This window comes from Typopeltis vanoorti, chromosome 25, assembly GCF_054136105.1.
Source record: "Typopeltis vanoorti isolate ZY-2024b chromosome 25, IOZ_Tvanoo_1.0, whole genome shotgun sequence".
Classification (NCBI taxonomy): domain Eukaryota; kingdom Metazoa; phylum Arthropoda; class Arachnida; order Uropygi; family Thelyphonidae; genus Typopeltis; species Typopeltis vanoorti.
Genome location: NC_143573.1, coordinates 15334877 through 15350906, shown reverse-complemented (window position 1 = coordinate 15350906; position 16030 = coordinate 15334877). Strand labels below are relative to the sequence as shown.

At 35.1% G+C, this 16030-nt stretch overlaps 1 protein-coding gene across 1 annotated transcript in view; it reads right to left on the bottom strand.

Moving 5' to 3' along the window:
• LOC150092568 (uncharacterized) overlaps positions 1-16030 on the bottom strand; it is a 199718-nt gene that overhangs the window by 153326 nt on the left and 30362 nt on the right. The window contains exons 2-4 of the mRNA XM_090414236.1: positions 12037-12143; positions 8173-8455; positions 400-663 (exon numbers count right to left, since the gene is read on the bottom strand). Coding sequence (XP_090270362.1) covers positions 400-663; positions 8173-8455; positions 12037-12143 — 654 coding nt within the window. The remainder of the gene's footprint in view (positions 1-399; positions 664-8172; positions 8456-12036; positions 12144-16030) is intronic.

Genomic DNA, 16030 nt, shown 5'->3' with positions numbered 1-16030 from the left:
GATCCATTGGGAGAAGTCGAAACTTTTACACAGATCTTTATATAAATATGAACGTTTATACAAAGAAAGTTCTGAAGCCATACTACACAGACCAAACCGCAACGATGTGCTTACTATTCCTAAAGTATGGGAAATTGTCATACAAAATTGTGTGAAATAATCTATATATATATATATATATATATTATTTTTTCAGTTATATTTAATTTACTTCTATAACATGTTACTGCACGCATATTGAGATTCCATTGTAATCATGCGCCCTAACTGTATGTTATTCCTAGTATTGTTTGAACTACTGTACTGATGATGTCCCACGATACTTGGGATGAAATATTTACGAATTAAATAGTCATTGCTGTGGTTATTGCATGTGTTTTTAGTGATTGTTTTAGTTACCTGTAAGACATCTGTTTTCCATATAATCGCTGTTAGCATCCTTAGAGAAACCGCTGGGATTTGTGGACCTAGTTTCTCTACTAAGCCGACACAACTGTGTAGCTCTGTCAAAAGTAGCACACCTGCAGATCATCTCCCCTTCATTAAGGCACATTTCTTGACATTCCGTGCGATTTATGGCCCTCATTTCCTTATCGTTGTTTCCCACAAATTTATATCCTGGAGTCCTTTCAAATGCGTATTTCCTATTTGCGCATTTGGAAGCTGAAAAGCAAAATGTTCAGAAAAAGATTTCAATTTGAAAAAGTTTATACCTTATTCACTTTTTTAGCTAATTAAAGAATACTATTCATAACAAATGTATATTTCTTCAATTTAAATTAGTTTGTTTTCAAATATCTCCATAAATATTACCTGCAAGCGATCTCCCCCAGCCCAACCTGAAGATTAATAAAAAAAAAAGCTAGCTAAACAATGGACATTTTCATTATTATCACTAACGTTCAAAAATACGCATTGATTACTTCTGTGACACATTCAGTTATAGTAAGCATCTCAAATTCAAATAAGATTGTGGTCTGTTTACCTGACTAACCTGTTCTCATGACTCCTGAAGGAACTTGTTCATTTTTAACGATACTGGTTGATTTTCAGTATTCCCAACAAATGTTGTAGCGACTACGTTGAAAATAGTTACACAGTTTATTTATGTCACTGCAAACAAACTGTGCAATCTTACATTTGGAGTTTCGAGTGATGATCTACAGAAACTATCCAGTCAAAAGGATGAAAGCTCTCCCTTTCTTTCTATCCTCCGATATCTTAATAAATTCTTTTAGCTCAAGTTTATTTTTTTCTCTGAACGTTTTCTTATTTGGTCTCTTCATTGGACTTGGCTCTTTAACCCTCAATTTTCATATCATACTTTCTTCTTGGTATTTTTTTTTTTCGAAATTCATTCCAAATATCTCATTATACAGGAAGACCCCCCCCCCAAAAAAAAAAACAAGCCCTACTTACATTTTTTTAAATAAAATTAAAAAAAAATTAAAATAAATAAAATAATTGTAAACAAAGCACCTAAGAAACTGTTTCGTGTGTGTGTGTGTGTGTGTGTGTGTGTGTGTGTGTGTGTGTGTGTGTGTGTGTGTGTGTGTGTGTGTGTGTGTGTGTGTGTGTGTGTGTGTGTGTGTGTGTGTGTTGAACATTACTAAAGGTTTTGATCACAAAAATATCCATACTGCATATAGATAAAGCAGAAACTCTCTGATGAGGATAAACTAAAAGAAATTCAATGTCTCACAAATTGCTTGCTCAAATTGACGACCGTCTAGATTTTCTTTGTTTTCTTTGGAAGTATTCTAAAAAACAACGTCCTCTGGGGATCAAAACCACCTTTACATATTCACTGTTTATGTAGCAGTTTCTTAGAGAGGTCTAACTGGCCCAATATTTTTTGAAGAGTATGAAAAAAATGTCAGCATCACAAACGAGAGGTATGAGAATGTGCTTGAGTCGTTCTGGAAAGAACTGGTACTACTTTATCTCTCGCTTTTTCGATCGTTTCTGGTTTTTTAGCGGGATGGCTCTGCAGCTCCACAAATCATTTATGCCTGTAAAAACACTTCGGCAGACGGGTAATGACTGAATTTGAGTGGGCTCCCCACATTCCCGATTTTAAACTCCAGATTTATACTCATGAGGTTATTTAAAACAGCATTTCTCAAACTTTTCTCGCCACGGCCCATTTAAATCAAACATAAATCAGATGCTCACTAGCCCCATACCCCACCCTTTATCGATAGGTCTTATCTTACTAACAGAGGTGAGCTTTCATATGCTGTCCCTAAGAGCAAAACTGTGTGTAGTTGTCATAACATGTACTCAACCTTAATATATTTCAGTTGAAAATTAAGACAGGATTTCTCGGCGCATTTCTCAGCATACTGTGGCGACACACAGTGGCTGATTTTATGTATCACTGTACACTTCCGCTCTGAGATATACATGTGGAAAATGCGCATATTATCATATTGAATTTAAACTAACTAAATAAAAACTTTTTAATTAGTATGATTTTTAATATATCGTATTTTGAACTGTAGCTGAAAATTTATATATCGTAATTACGATAAATAAAACACTGTTTATTTACTAATAAAATTCTAGCGCGGAAACCATGCGGTCCCGTAGTGCAGTGTTTCCCAAATTTATGGATTCCAAGGCCCCCTTTGGAAAAATTAAAATATTTCACGGCCCCTTCGAAAAAAAATCGTAATATAGACATATATTATTATAATATTTATTGTATTTATATTCAAGATTTTGCGTTTGTAATCTTTTTTGTGTTTCTTATCAATACCTTTGAAATGAAACTTATATGAATAAACATATATTTATTAAGATTCATTAATCGCCGAAATACGCAAGAAGCAAAATTTGTGAACCAACACCAATGTGTGATTTTTTCCATAAAGATATAAAAAAGAACAAAAAAGAAAAAATAATAAATAATAAAAAAAAAATTAATCTTATTTCTTTTAAGATTAAAAAAAATCTACTTATTCTTAAAACATTTTAAATTTGTTTTCATTATTTCACGGCCCCCCTCAACAAAACTTACGGCCTCCAAGGGGGCCGCGGCCCACAGTTTGGGAAGTGCTGCTCTAATGGACCGCGGATCACAAGCCTGCAATATATAATTAAAAGAAATTATTACGCAACTTTACATTGAGGTTCAAATGGTGCATAGAACAAATTGGGGGTTATCTCTAATATGTACCGTAGCTCGAGCAGCAGAAAGTATTTCATGGTATAATTTTTAAAAGTCAGAAAACTTATATTATAAGATTTATAACCAATTTTTGTTAAATTTGAATTAAAAAAAAGTCTGACTTGAATTTTTATTTTTGCCCCGTCTTGGGGTCAATCTGTTGTCTCATTATATGTTCTTGTGTTGATATAACAGCAAAATCTCTTTGGTGCTTCTTTTTTGAAGTGTGTAGTAACTACTTTTGTACAGTTTAATAAGATAAGATTTACCAGGAATTTAAAACCACTAACCAGAAGAAAGAACGTTAATCTGCAGCGTCGAAAGGCTTATGTGTTCGTCTTACATGTTGATTGGATTCTAACGGTATAGATGCGAACACAGATTGATAAGAAAATAACAATTTATTAACTTAAAAGCTAATATTTCGCTGGTGTTCTATCCGGCATGTCCAGAGCACACAAACAAAGCTTGTTACATTAGCGAGACAACCACAATCCGGTATAACAATGGGACTAGTATAGTGTGCAACACAAAGACTAAAGTCCTAATTAGGCCATTTAAGTTGGAAAAAAAAACGAGAGAAAGAAAGCAGGTATTAATTTGGTCTTAGGATCACTGTCTCCCAAATCTTGGGTAGATTTATACAGCCATACTTGTTGAGGTTTGAAGTATGTTTCAAGGCTTCTGTTGATTCCAGGAACAACCTCTCTGACTTGTAAAAGCTTCTGTGCAGTTTTTTTTTTTTTCAATCGATCCTGTGTGCGTGGGTATCCAAAGCATGGTCTGCGAGACCCGACTTGCCATAGCGAAAGTGCCGGTTATATTTTTTGTGTTCACTGAGGAGGTTGTCCACAGTTCTTCCTGTCTGTCCATAGTAGGCTCGATGACATGAACAGGGCACTTCATAGACTACTGGATGTGATGAAGAAGAGAATCTGTCCTTAGGTGAATGGATGAGAATTGCCAATTTTAAGCACCCTAGATATATTTTCAGATGTGCCTTTAATGTATGGGATGATGACAGTTTTGTTGTAGTCTTCTGTGGTAGACAGCAGATGAGATTTCTGGAGAGCAGTTAGTATTTTATCTATCTTATGGGGATTATAGCTATTGGTCAGGAAGGTGTGACGTAGGTGAGAAAGTTCAGCAGTGCGAGCAATGTCATTGGAACCAATTGTCCCAGCTCTATGTGTTATTGTTTCTAGAATACCATATTGTTGAGATGGGTGATGGTGTGATAGTTAGTGTAAATATCTCCCTGTATGTGTGGATTTTCTATAAACAGAGAATGATAAGGAACCTTCTGGAAGACGTGTGATTAGTGTGTCCAGGAAGGGCAGGCAGTCATTGGCTTCTAGTTCCATTGTAAAGTGGATTTTTGAGTGCTGGCTATTTAAATACACTAAAAATGTATTCGATGTGTCTGAGCCATGGAGCCAAATAGCAAACATATCATCAACATAGCGCAGCCAGAGACTAGGTTGGAGAGTGGTTATACTGATAGCTAACTTTTCCAGATGTTCGGTGTAGAAGTTGGTTAAAGGTGGGGGGGGGGGTAAGGGGAATCCCATAGCTGTCCCATCTACATGTTTGTATATTTTCCCTTTCCATGTAAAATAACCTGCCTGCACTGTTAATTTAAATAGCTGAAATATATCAGGGGAAAATTGTGAATTTAGTAAATTAAGGGTTTCAGTTAATGGTACATTCGTGAATAATGAGGTGATATCAAAACTTACCTCAAAAAGTTCAGACTTAAGGTGTGGTTTTCTAAAATACTTTTTAGGTGGGTAGAATTTTTAACAAAAGAGGGAGAATTGTTTGTGAAAGTGGTTAGTAGTTTGGCTAAAGGTTTAACAAGTTTATATGTAGGACTGTTTATACCATCTACAATAAGGTGTAGATGGCATAAACCTTGTTTGTGAATTTTTGGAGCTAAATATATCCTGAGTGTTTAACTGTAGAAGGGCTTGAGTTTGTTCACTGTTTCTTTAGGCCAGGAAGTGATTTTGTTCAATAATTTGTACATCTTATTCTTTTGTGAGTAGGTGGGATCCCGATCTATAATTTGGTATGTCGACTGGTCTTGGAGAAGTGCATGCATTTTGCTTTCATATTCTGTTGTATCCATCACCACAGTTGCGTTTCCTTTGTCTGCTTTGGTTGTGGTGATGTGGTTATTATTGTGGAGTTCTTTTAGAGCCAAGATTTCCTTATGTGGGATATTATTTTTGGGAGGCTTAGAATGGACTAGGATGTTGGCCACGTCTAACCGAATATTAAGGCTATTGTTGGAGGTAGGTCGTACATCCCGCGTTCAAAGGAAGCCATTATTTTGTCTTTTAGAACTTCTTTAGGAGTAACGCAAAGTTGTGTCTAACGCAAAGTTGAGTAACGCACTTTGGTTAAGGTTCTGATGATGAGTTCACAATGACGCCATCTTGATGTAACTGTAGCCACTGCGTAGCAATGTGTTGTTGGAGGATTCAAATTTCTTCTGGCGCCGGTTTTTAACTTTGGCGAATTTTTTGTTGGCTAGAATCGGAGATGCTGTCCAGGATAATCCCCATAAGACATAAAATACTAAAATTGCTCCCTAATCCCCTCCCACTCTCTACCACAGAAGACTACAACAAAACTGTCATCATCCCATACATTAAAGGCACGTCTGAAAAATTATCTAGGGTGCTTAACCACGCATATTTAAACCTTATGTGAAATTGGCAACTCTCATCCGTTCATCTGAGGACAAATTCTCTCCTTTATCACATCCAGTAGTCTATGAAGTACTCTGTTCATGTCATCGAGCCTACTATGGACAGACAGGAAGAACTATGGACATCCTCCTCAGTGAACACAAAAAATATATCCGGCACTTTCGCTATGGTAAGTCGGGTCTAGCAGACCATTCTTTTGATATCCACCAGTGGCGGCCTGTACATAAGCACTGCGACACTGCATCATCCTCAAGGAAAAAATGAAAAATTTAAATTTTGTTTGTGTTTATAAATAATAGCAATGCTTACAACATTATATAAATGCAATACAACATGTTAAAGATTACAGCTTATATTTTGACATTGATTGTATAGTTAATAATTGTAATTGTTCATTTAACGCTTTAGATTACGAAACAAATACACTGCGATATAACGCAGTGTCGATATTATCACGTTTGACCAATCGCAGTCAGACTCGCCGATATTCGATTGCGCTTGTGATTACAAACGTTACAAGTCATTCCAACACTGCTCAAACGAGCAGTGCATCGTATGCTTGCATGTGAGATACGAAACGTTTATTATTGGTGCGTGTTCGTGGTGAGGGTGAACTATTTTTTGCAAATCTTATTTTATTCTGTTAAAATAACATATAATTATTTATTTATTATAGATTCAAGGCTGGATTACGACGAGTGTCACTGTTGAAAATATGAAAATAATTATATTTTTCAATTATCGTTACACGAAACAAATACACTGCGATCTAACGCAGTATCAGAATTATCGCGTTTGGCCAAATGCAGCCATCTCGCCGATATTCGTTTGCGCTTGTGATTGCACGTTACAAGCCATTCAGACACTACTCGTTTGGGCAGCGTATCGTACGCTTGCGCGTTATTTTTGTGAGATACAAAACTTTTATTATTGGTGTTTGTAATATTTCACCCTCACGTGGTGAGGGTAAAATATTTTTAATAAAGCAATTTTTTAATATGTAAATTTATTTATTAATAAATTGGTTACTGATTAGGAAAAAAATAATTTTTTAATTTTTTTTTATTTTGTATATGCAGCACCCCAAATTAAAATTTTCACCGGCCATCACTGATACCCACGCACACAGGATCGATTGAAAAAAAAAATACAAAAGTCCTGCACAGAAGCTTTTACAAGTCAGAGAGGTTGTTCCTGGAATCAACAGAAGCTTTAACACTTTCATTGCCAAGCTGAAAATTGGAATTTCGTGTGGTGGCTAAATTTTTTTTATTTTTTTATTTAGTTAGCGACGTCCACGCGATAACGCGTGATTGGCAATGAACATGTTAAAAGATATCCAGTAGAATCGTAGCTGACGGGCTAATGTGTGTAAGATTAGGACGGTATCTTTGTTATGATAAATAGCGCAATATATTTCTGTGAAGCGAAGGTCTGCATGAAAAGAAAAGTAACTTCTATCATGTTGTTTCTTGATTTCGAATATATTAGAAGTGGCCCAAGCTTTTTTCTAATGAACGGCGTTTTTTTAGTGAAATTAACATTACTCAAACTAAGTACAATTGCAAAATAAAGAAATAAGACTGAATACCGGAAAAATTCAATAAAAGTGAGATGCTTTCGATTTATATCGATATGCAATACAAATAATATTGTGAGTAGGAGGCGTAATGATATGAATTCATAAAGTAAACGTACTGACACCAATGAACCAGTGGTATTGACAATTGAAGTAGATTGGAAAATTTAGAACTCGAATTTAACGTGCTTTCTTTCAAGGATGGCTTCAAAATCAATATGCCAAAAAAAAAAAAAAGAGGGATATGATTTCTTGTTAAATAAATGCATGGAGAACACGGAAACTAAATTGTAATAACAAAAACTGTAATAATACTAAACCGCTAATCAAATATGCTATGCAGAGCGAAGAGTCGGTTTGATAATTCTCATGATGCTTTCATTGTAGAAGATGCAATAGCCTGAACACATACATCGCAAGTAATGTGTTTCTTTAATATCTGGATGTAATATCAAGAAGCCAGAAATTATTAGTCACATCTCTTATTTACGTAACAGTCGTTTCCAACAATTAATTTACTTTATGGAAACGGAAATTTGCACTTTACATACTGATTATGTTAACCTCAACACCAGTGTTAAACTTGCAGCAATATCAAATTTGTATAATGTTCTGATATTATAAAAATACCGTAAATAAACTATATTTATTGCTGTAATCTCAAATATCCAAAACCACCACATAATTTTTTTTATATTACATACATCCTAGGCAGATCTTATTGAAGTGCCAGCCATCCTGTTGGCGTACCAAAGTACTGCTTCCATCCGGAGATGCTCGATTACCGTGAAGGTGACACCTGGACATAGTCCACTCTGAAGTTCCTCCTGAGTTAACAGTATTGGCATCGGTTGAGAATGTGGGTGATCGTCTTCGACCAGGCATTAAATCCATTGATCGGCATTGATCTGATGATGTAATTCGATCTTCTGTGCACAGCCGAAGGCATTCGTCGATAACCCTTGCAGGAACATCGATCCTTGACACCTAAAAATAACTTAGTTAGCAAGAGCTGGTTTGAGCTTTTAAAACAAAACTGTACCAACATAAGAAACGATTTCTTATGCTGGTACAACAGGCATTGCTAGATTCATTACCGTAAATATATGAAAAACGTTTAGGTATTAGAACTAAAATTTACTATGATTCATTAAAAATAAATAAAATTAAATAAATCCTCTAACATCTTTTATTCAACAAAGAAACAGGTGGAACATCAAAGGCATAGAAAAAGTCCTCTAGTCAGTAACTAGAACCGAACCTATAAGTCTTCTGGTGATCTAGCATTATGGTACTAGAAACGAGGCTACACGAGGAGAGAGAGAGAAAGAGAAAGAGAGAGAGAGAGAGAGAGAGAGAGGAATAATTCTTTTCATGGCGAGTGGTGATTGAGCGAAGTTATTGCCAGATGGGAGGGATATCGGTGAACATAAAAGACAGTCACCACGCACCTTGACTTGCGGCAACGTTTGTTCAGTTCTCAGTTCTTTCCCCTAGGATGGTTTGTTAATAAATAGATCATCCTACTGAATATACCTGCGGCTACTGAGAAGCCTATTTTCTTGAGATAACGAACATCTGGTCGCTGCAGACTTACTTGACTTTAAAGAAGCTCTATATACTCTTTATACTCTATATACTCTTAAATCTACTCAATGACATTTCTATCAGCGTCGCATACCAAATTTAAGTAACACAAGCTGTTGTAAGTCTTCTCAAGAAAGCCAAATAGTTTCTTGACTATCAAAAAATAAATACATAAAATATAATAAATAAAAATAAAAAAATCTTTCACTCGGTCTCCTTCCGTTTTTTTTAGGTAAGGCTTTACTTTCTTATAAACTCAGTTTGAATACGGATAACATTTTGAGGAGATTAAATGTGCTATGCCTGTCAATGAGGGGGGGGGGAGGTATTCACGCTAAGAATGTAATTCTGTTTTCAGTTCGAGAAATGGTTAAAGTGCTTCTTCCTAAGAAATTAAAATTAAAAAAAAATATATCGTAAGTCTTCAATTAAATAGCAAAAACGAAACAACTTCCACACTCCCTATTCTCCCCATTTACAATGTTCATTATATTTTATTTTAATATTTTATTTTTCATGCCTTATAAAGCTTTTAGGCTCGATGTTTTATGCGCACGTTTAAAGCAATAGCAATTTAAATTTCACTCATGAAAAAAAAAAAAAAAAGAAAAAAATTCAAACATGAGGACCTATGGTATTGAGAGGAGATTTTTATCATAGTAAGATTTTTGCTTGGTCTCTGACGAGGAATAACAGTTTCAAAAAGCTGATCCGGTCAATCAAATGGACTGATTAAAGGCGAATATACAGAGCGAATATACAGTCTTGACCGAGTTCGCCACCTATTAAGCAATATCATACCAAGCATCTCTAGCTCGATGGCGGCCTGGTTGACCGGGCGGTTGAGCATATCTGCGGACATATTTGTCTTTACGGTGAAGATGAACTTCATCGCCCAGTGTGAGACCACAATGGACGGTATGTTTATAAATAAATATTTCGTGGGTGGGAGCCGCATAAAAAAAAAAAGCAGTCCTCAGTCACTTTCGAAACTGTTTACTTTCAACGATTATTTGAATTAAACATTGCTTTCCATGTGCTATAAACCAATGAGGATATGTATCATGACCCTTCTTTTAATAATGCAAATTAAATTTCTTAAATAAACGTTGCGATAAAGATTTGAAGCAAGCCGAATTAATAAGACGAGGAATGTTGTAAAAGCATTATTAATTCCTTGCCCTTAACTCTGGAGTATAGATATAGCATTCGTTTCCAAACCTCGTTATATGCCAACTTTTGACTTCTGATTACACAAAATCTTAGACGCTACCCAATTATGATAACGCATGTGGTAAAGCAATCGGGCAATTCTATGTATCAGATCTACTAAACAAACTACCGTACATTTTAAGAAAACTTAACTTCATCTGCTGCAGTAAAAAAAGCTTTGTAATCCCTGTACTCAACACCTGGCAAGAATAATGTCTCATTAAACTGGCCATGTGTCAAAAGAAAAATAAAATTATCGGACTAGTAAAATTACCTATCACTTAAAATGTTACAAACATACGTGTCTGTGTATGTGTGTGCTACAAAAATTATTACTTTAATTATATATTTCAATGCCATCTAAAAACATCTTTATATAACCCATATATTGGCTTCAACAAATGTGAATAAAATAAACATACTACTAATATTATTGTACTAATTAACATATTTAGAAATATGCTATTGTACTAATTAGCCTGCGTATATTTAGAAATAATAAACAGTCCTCAGCACTGTGTAGTGAATGGAAATGTAACAATCTCAAATGGAATATACACCCTCTGTCCAAAAAGAAACCGAACTTTTCAAAAATAGAAGAAACTAGTGGCACCACCTGTCGTATATTTTTGTTGTCGAAAGCGGTAACCTTCATTAGTGTTGTGTCAACTGTTTATGATATTTGTTTCATTAGAAGCCGAGTTATAGCGCCAAGAGTGATAGTCTGTTTTGACGAACGGTCGGTCATCACGATATTCATGTCGTACGCAACGAATTCTCGCTATCAATCGCTTCAAAACTTCGAGATAAAACTCACCATTGACCGTTCGGCCAGGCGGAATGAATTCTTTGTGGATAATGTCCTTGGAATCGTAGAAACAAATCAGCATTGTCCTTACTTTTGACTTCTCCAAGGGACTTTTTTTCGGATGCCTATCTTCTGGTGGTCTCCACTCAGCCCTCTGGCGCTTTGTTTCGGGCTTATATTCAAAACACCACTTTCGTCACCAGTAACAATCGTTTCAAGGAAGTTTGAGTCCTTCGATACATTTTTTGGTCATCAGTCAGCTTGTGAGGAACAAATCTGAATTCAATTTACGAAGGCCCAAACTGTCGGTCAAAATGTCGTGCACAGTTGATTTTGGAATCCCCAATTCATCTTCAATCAATCTCAAGGACGATTTCGGGTTTTCTTTGATGAAATCACACACTTTTGGGATGTTAACTTCGCTCAGTCCAGTTTTTGGACGGCCCCGGCTTTTCGTCATCCTCAAGCATCTCACGACCACTTTGACATCGCTTAAACCTGTAAACTTGAGTACGGGATAAGCATTCATCACCGCATGATTTTTGAAGCATTTGATGCGTTTCGGTAAAACTTTACCAAGTTTAACACAAACGTCAATCGCAGCTCTGTTTGAAACTCATTTTCCGACCGTTCGTCAAAACACACTGTCACTCTTGGCACTATAACTCGGCTTCTAGAGAAACAAATGTCATAAGCAATTAATACAACACTAAGGAAGATTGCCGCTTTCGACAACAAAAAGATAGAACAGGTCGCGCCACTAGTTTCTTCTATTTTCGAAAAGTTCGGTTTCGTTTTGGACAGAGGGTGTACTATACTGTGTTGTTTATTCCTCTTAAGCGTTTAAATTAATACAAAGAACTAAAACTTAAAAGACAAAAGTCATTCAACATGATTAAATTTATGGGGAAAAATTGCAAATAGTATTAAAATTCAAACATAAAAAAGTATTAAAACTTACGACTTCACTTCTTTGTCGAGAACCAAAGGCATCACCTGAATTGGACAAAGTATACTGAGCTACTTTTTCGTACATTACTCTGCCAGCACCATTCCTACAGCTTTGTGCTAACGTACAAGCAAAAAAGAACCTGAGTAAGTTCGAATAGTCATTTTATCTAATTCATTGCAAACTGAATTTTTTTCTACGTATTATTTAAGATCATTAACACGATTCTCATTAGTAAATTATTTGAATTATTATTGAAAGATTTCTCTGACTAGGTAATTAATTAAATAAATAATAATATTTCCAGATTTTTCTATTATTTCATTTACGTGACATGTTTGAATGAAGGCTATTTTAAGGCGAGGTCCGAAATATTTCCAAGGGCTACTTTTCCCAGAATATTTTAAACCCTGAAACACACATACACACCAGGTGACTAATTTATTAGTTTAGCCTACGTTATCCTTCCCATTATGATTTCAGAATAGCCTTAACTGCGTAGAATGGATTCCGTATGATAACAGGAAGCATTCGGGGTTTACTAGTTCATTACAAACATGGCTACAGTTGTTACTCTACAGTTATTACTGTGGCAGAACTTTCTGGATCGCCCGTTCAAATTGATACTAAGTTGGAAAACCCAATTCAAGCTCAATATATTTTCAAGTCACTCACGAGTGTTCACAGAATTATTCTCTAAAAATTTGTGACTTTTAATCGTTTACAGGATCATTCGCAGTGGACGAAAGATTACCATCGTTCGTCCACTGCCCTGTGGTGGTGATGATTACCTGATATTATCCTATATACGTAAGGCAATTATTAGTTCAATAATAATAATAATCACCTGCATAAGATATAATTTAGACCTGCAAATCTATTAGAGTTGCATTGAAATAGCCCAATCTAATGGTTTTTAAGAACTTGTCGATAGTTATTTTCTATTCGTCTCAAAAAAAAAAAATAATAATAATAAACACACACACACACACACACACACACACACAGTTGAACAACGCGAGGGGGGGCGCATAAGTATACACAAATCTATAATAGATTTGTGTATACTTTATGGCAGTAAATGATAAAATAAACTAGTGTCTACATATGTTTTATGCATTCATGACATCTAACTTTTTTTTTTTAATTTTTTCGATATTTCTAAGCTACGCGGTTCATCTGCGAGAATTGACGCAAATCTCAAAAAAAAAAAAAAAAAAAAATCCAAATATTTATTTAAAAAAAACCGCGTATAAGTGGATCAGTGCAGTCAAACCCGCGTTCTTCAATGGTCAACTGTATGTATGTATGTATTTAAAAATCACTTCTTTGTTGCTAATTTATACAACTGAGCTAAAGTCTTTCATATCGTCTCGACTCGAGCATCATTACTCAAATTTTCATTCTATCTAGGGTAATCAAAATGCATATACGTATCTAAAAATATTTCGCTTGGCTTATCCTGAAGAGTAATTATATTGTTCTTCGGTAGGAGTAATCCCAAACAGATGACAACGAATACTCTGCTAAATTTCAACGCAGACGACATATTCTTCATCGCTTAAAATTGAATTTCTTAATACTGTACTTTATATTTCCACAGCTTAGAGGTCACCCACGATTTCCGGTATAGGTTCGCTTTAATATCTGGTAGCAGGAAAGGGATAAAACTTACTTCTGTTTTTGTCTTTTAAATAATAATGACACTACAATGTTGGGAATGCAGCTGCTTTTCCTAAAACTTGCGTTCGACTTTCATTTGTACGAAGCGAAGCCATTGCATACTTTAGTCATTTTATTTGCTTATTTTCGTGAACAGAAAATAGTTTTGCTGCATGAAAGAAACATTTTTTTTTCTAACGGAATAGGAATAAAGAGGGCACTGTAATCGAGCGCAGCAAAGTCGACTGAGCAATAACAAAAAAAGATTCCTGGTTATTTATGTATTAGTGCTTACTAATATATCAGTTTTGAAGAAATAATTGCAACTTAAAATTAAAACCTACCATAATTCCATTTTCATTGCTTCCAAAACATTTATTTATGGCAGTGGTTCTTAGTTTAGCCATAAGGAGAAGCTAAGAACTTGTTTCAAATTGGCTTACATTTCTTAATGTCACTAAAGGATAGCTTATTATTATTTTTAGTGATACTTTAGGGTTATTCTAAGTTAGTTTCGTAAGTGCTCTATTCTGATTACCATAAATTGTATGATTAGTTAGCGAGGCCAGGCTAACTAACCATACAATTTTTAAGGCGAAAAAAGTGAAGGTGTGTGTATGTGTGTGTGTGGTGGGGAGGGGGGGATCTTTGGCTCTTTCAATTTTTTTTTTTTTTTTTGCTTTAAATATAATACTTTATTACTGCATGTCATTTTGCAATTTATCTGTACTGATATTTTATCATATTTGATTATATAAGAATTTCCGATAATTTTCTCTGCTTATTTCAATTTACATAAATTTATTCAGTTATTTCAAATTTAGCGTATGTAGTTCCATGTTTTTTTTTTTTTTTTGTAATATGTAAAACCTGCTAAGTTTATAATTAAACACTGCAAATGATTCTGGTGCTCAAATGATATTTGTTACCGATTCTACATTTTCACCCATCTCAATTCTGTGTGGACAGTGAGATTATTAAAATAGAGGGTCATAAATATCCGTGATTAGTTTATTAAAATATTTCAAAAGCATAAATAAATAGTGTTGATACGTTATTGCGAATAACAATACGTTTATATAGTATGAAAACAAATACGAATTTTTGGACATTCATTCATTTCGTATGGTGATTCAACGGCCGTGAGCTCCTTTTACGGGAGGTATACGGCACCATCCCAATTCCCCCTATTTTTATCCGAGCTACGGACCGGCATAGCTGGAAATTCAGACCTATGGCTTTAGGGATTGTCTCAAGTATTCCTGACTGTAATCCATGTGTATTCACGGGGCCAGTTAGTCTGCTTGCCGGATGAAAAACCGCAGATAAACTGGGAGAAAAACCCTGCTGTGCACACCCAAGACCGGCTAACTTGGCTATGACTGAGAAAGATCCTTAAGCTCCTCACGTCATCAAAGGGAATCGAACCTAGGACACTCCTTCCCCAGATATATGGTTGCGAAGAGCAAAGCCACTAGGCTATTTTCGAACAGAAATACAGCGTCTGTTTTTTTTTTTTTTTCAGTCACTGCAGTACGAAAGACAAATCCTGGTCAAGGTGTGTTACTTCACAAGCTCTGTTTGTTGTAATAATGAATATTTATTTTCTTTCCTTTTAACTGAAGTATAATTGCATTTTTATAATATCTAATTGGTGTAATGGCTTTGCTTTCGCAAAAGTAAATGTTTCAGTTGAATTTTACTATATTTCATTTAATACTACTTGGTCCTAAATACAGCGCTTATATTATTTTCATAACAAGAGCTATTGTATAACGATATTTAAAGCAGTGTCTCTTTGATACTACATCATCAGATGATTATAATTTACAATATAGTATTTAAAATAATTAAATAAAGTAAATGAAATACTTTAAAACTATTCTCCAGTGCATCCAAACATGCAATAATTAGTAAACTATGCTTTATTGAAATACTGAACAAACGATCAATTGGAAGTTTTTTTCCACTTGGTTAGACTATAATAAATTTAGTTTAATCCTTTATCCAAGTGTAAGCAAACAAAGTTTGCGCCTGAAGTTGCCTTCAGGACTGAGGCAGCTCGTGGTAAAGGTGGACTAAGGTCTCATCACTTGTCTTAGTATCTCCCATAATGCAAAGCACATCTCCTTGGCCCTTCCCTTAATGCATAGCATTATACATGTCCGCAAGGAGATGTGTTTTGCATTATGGGAGATACTAAGACAAGTAGTTATGAGAGCTTGGCCCACCTTTACCACGAGTTGCCTCAGTCCTGAAGATACTTCAGGCGCAAACTTCGTTTTGCATACACTTGGATAAAGGATTAAACTAAATTTATTATTATCTAACCAAGTGGAAAAAA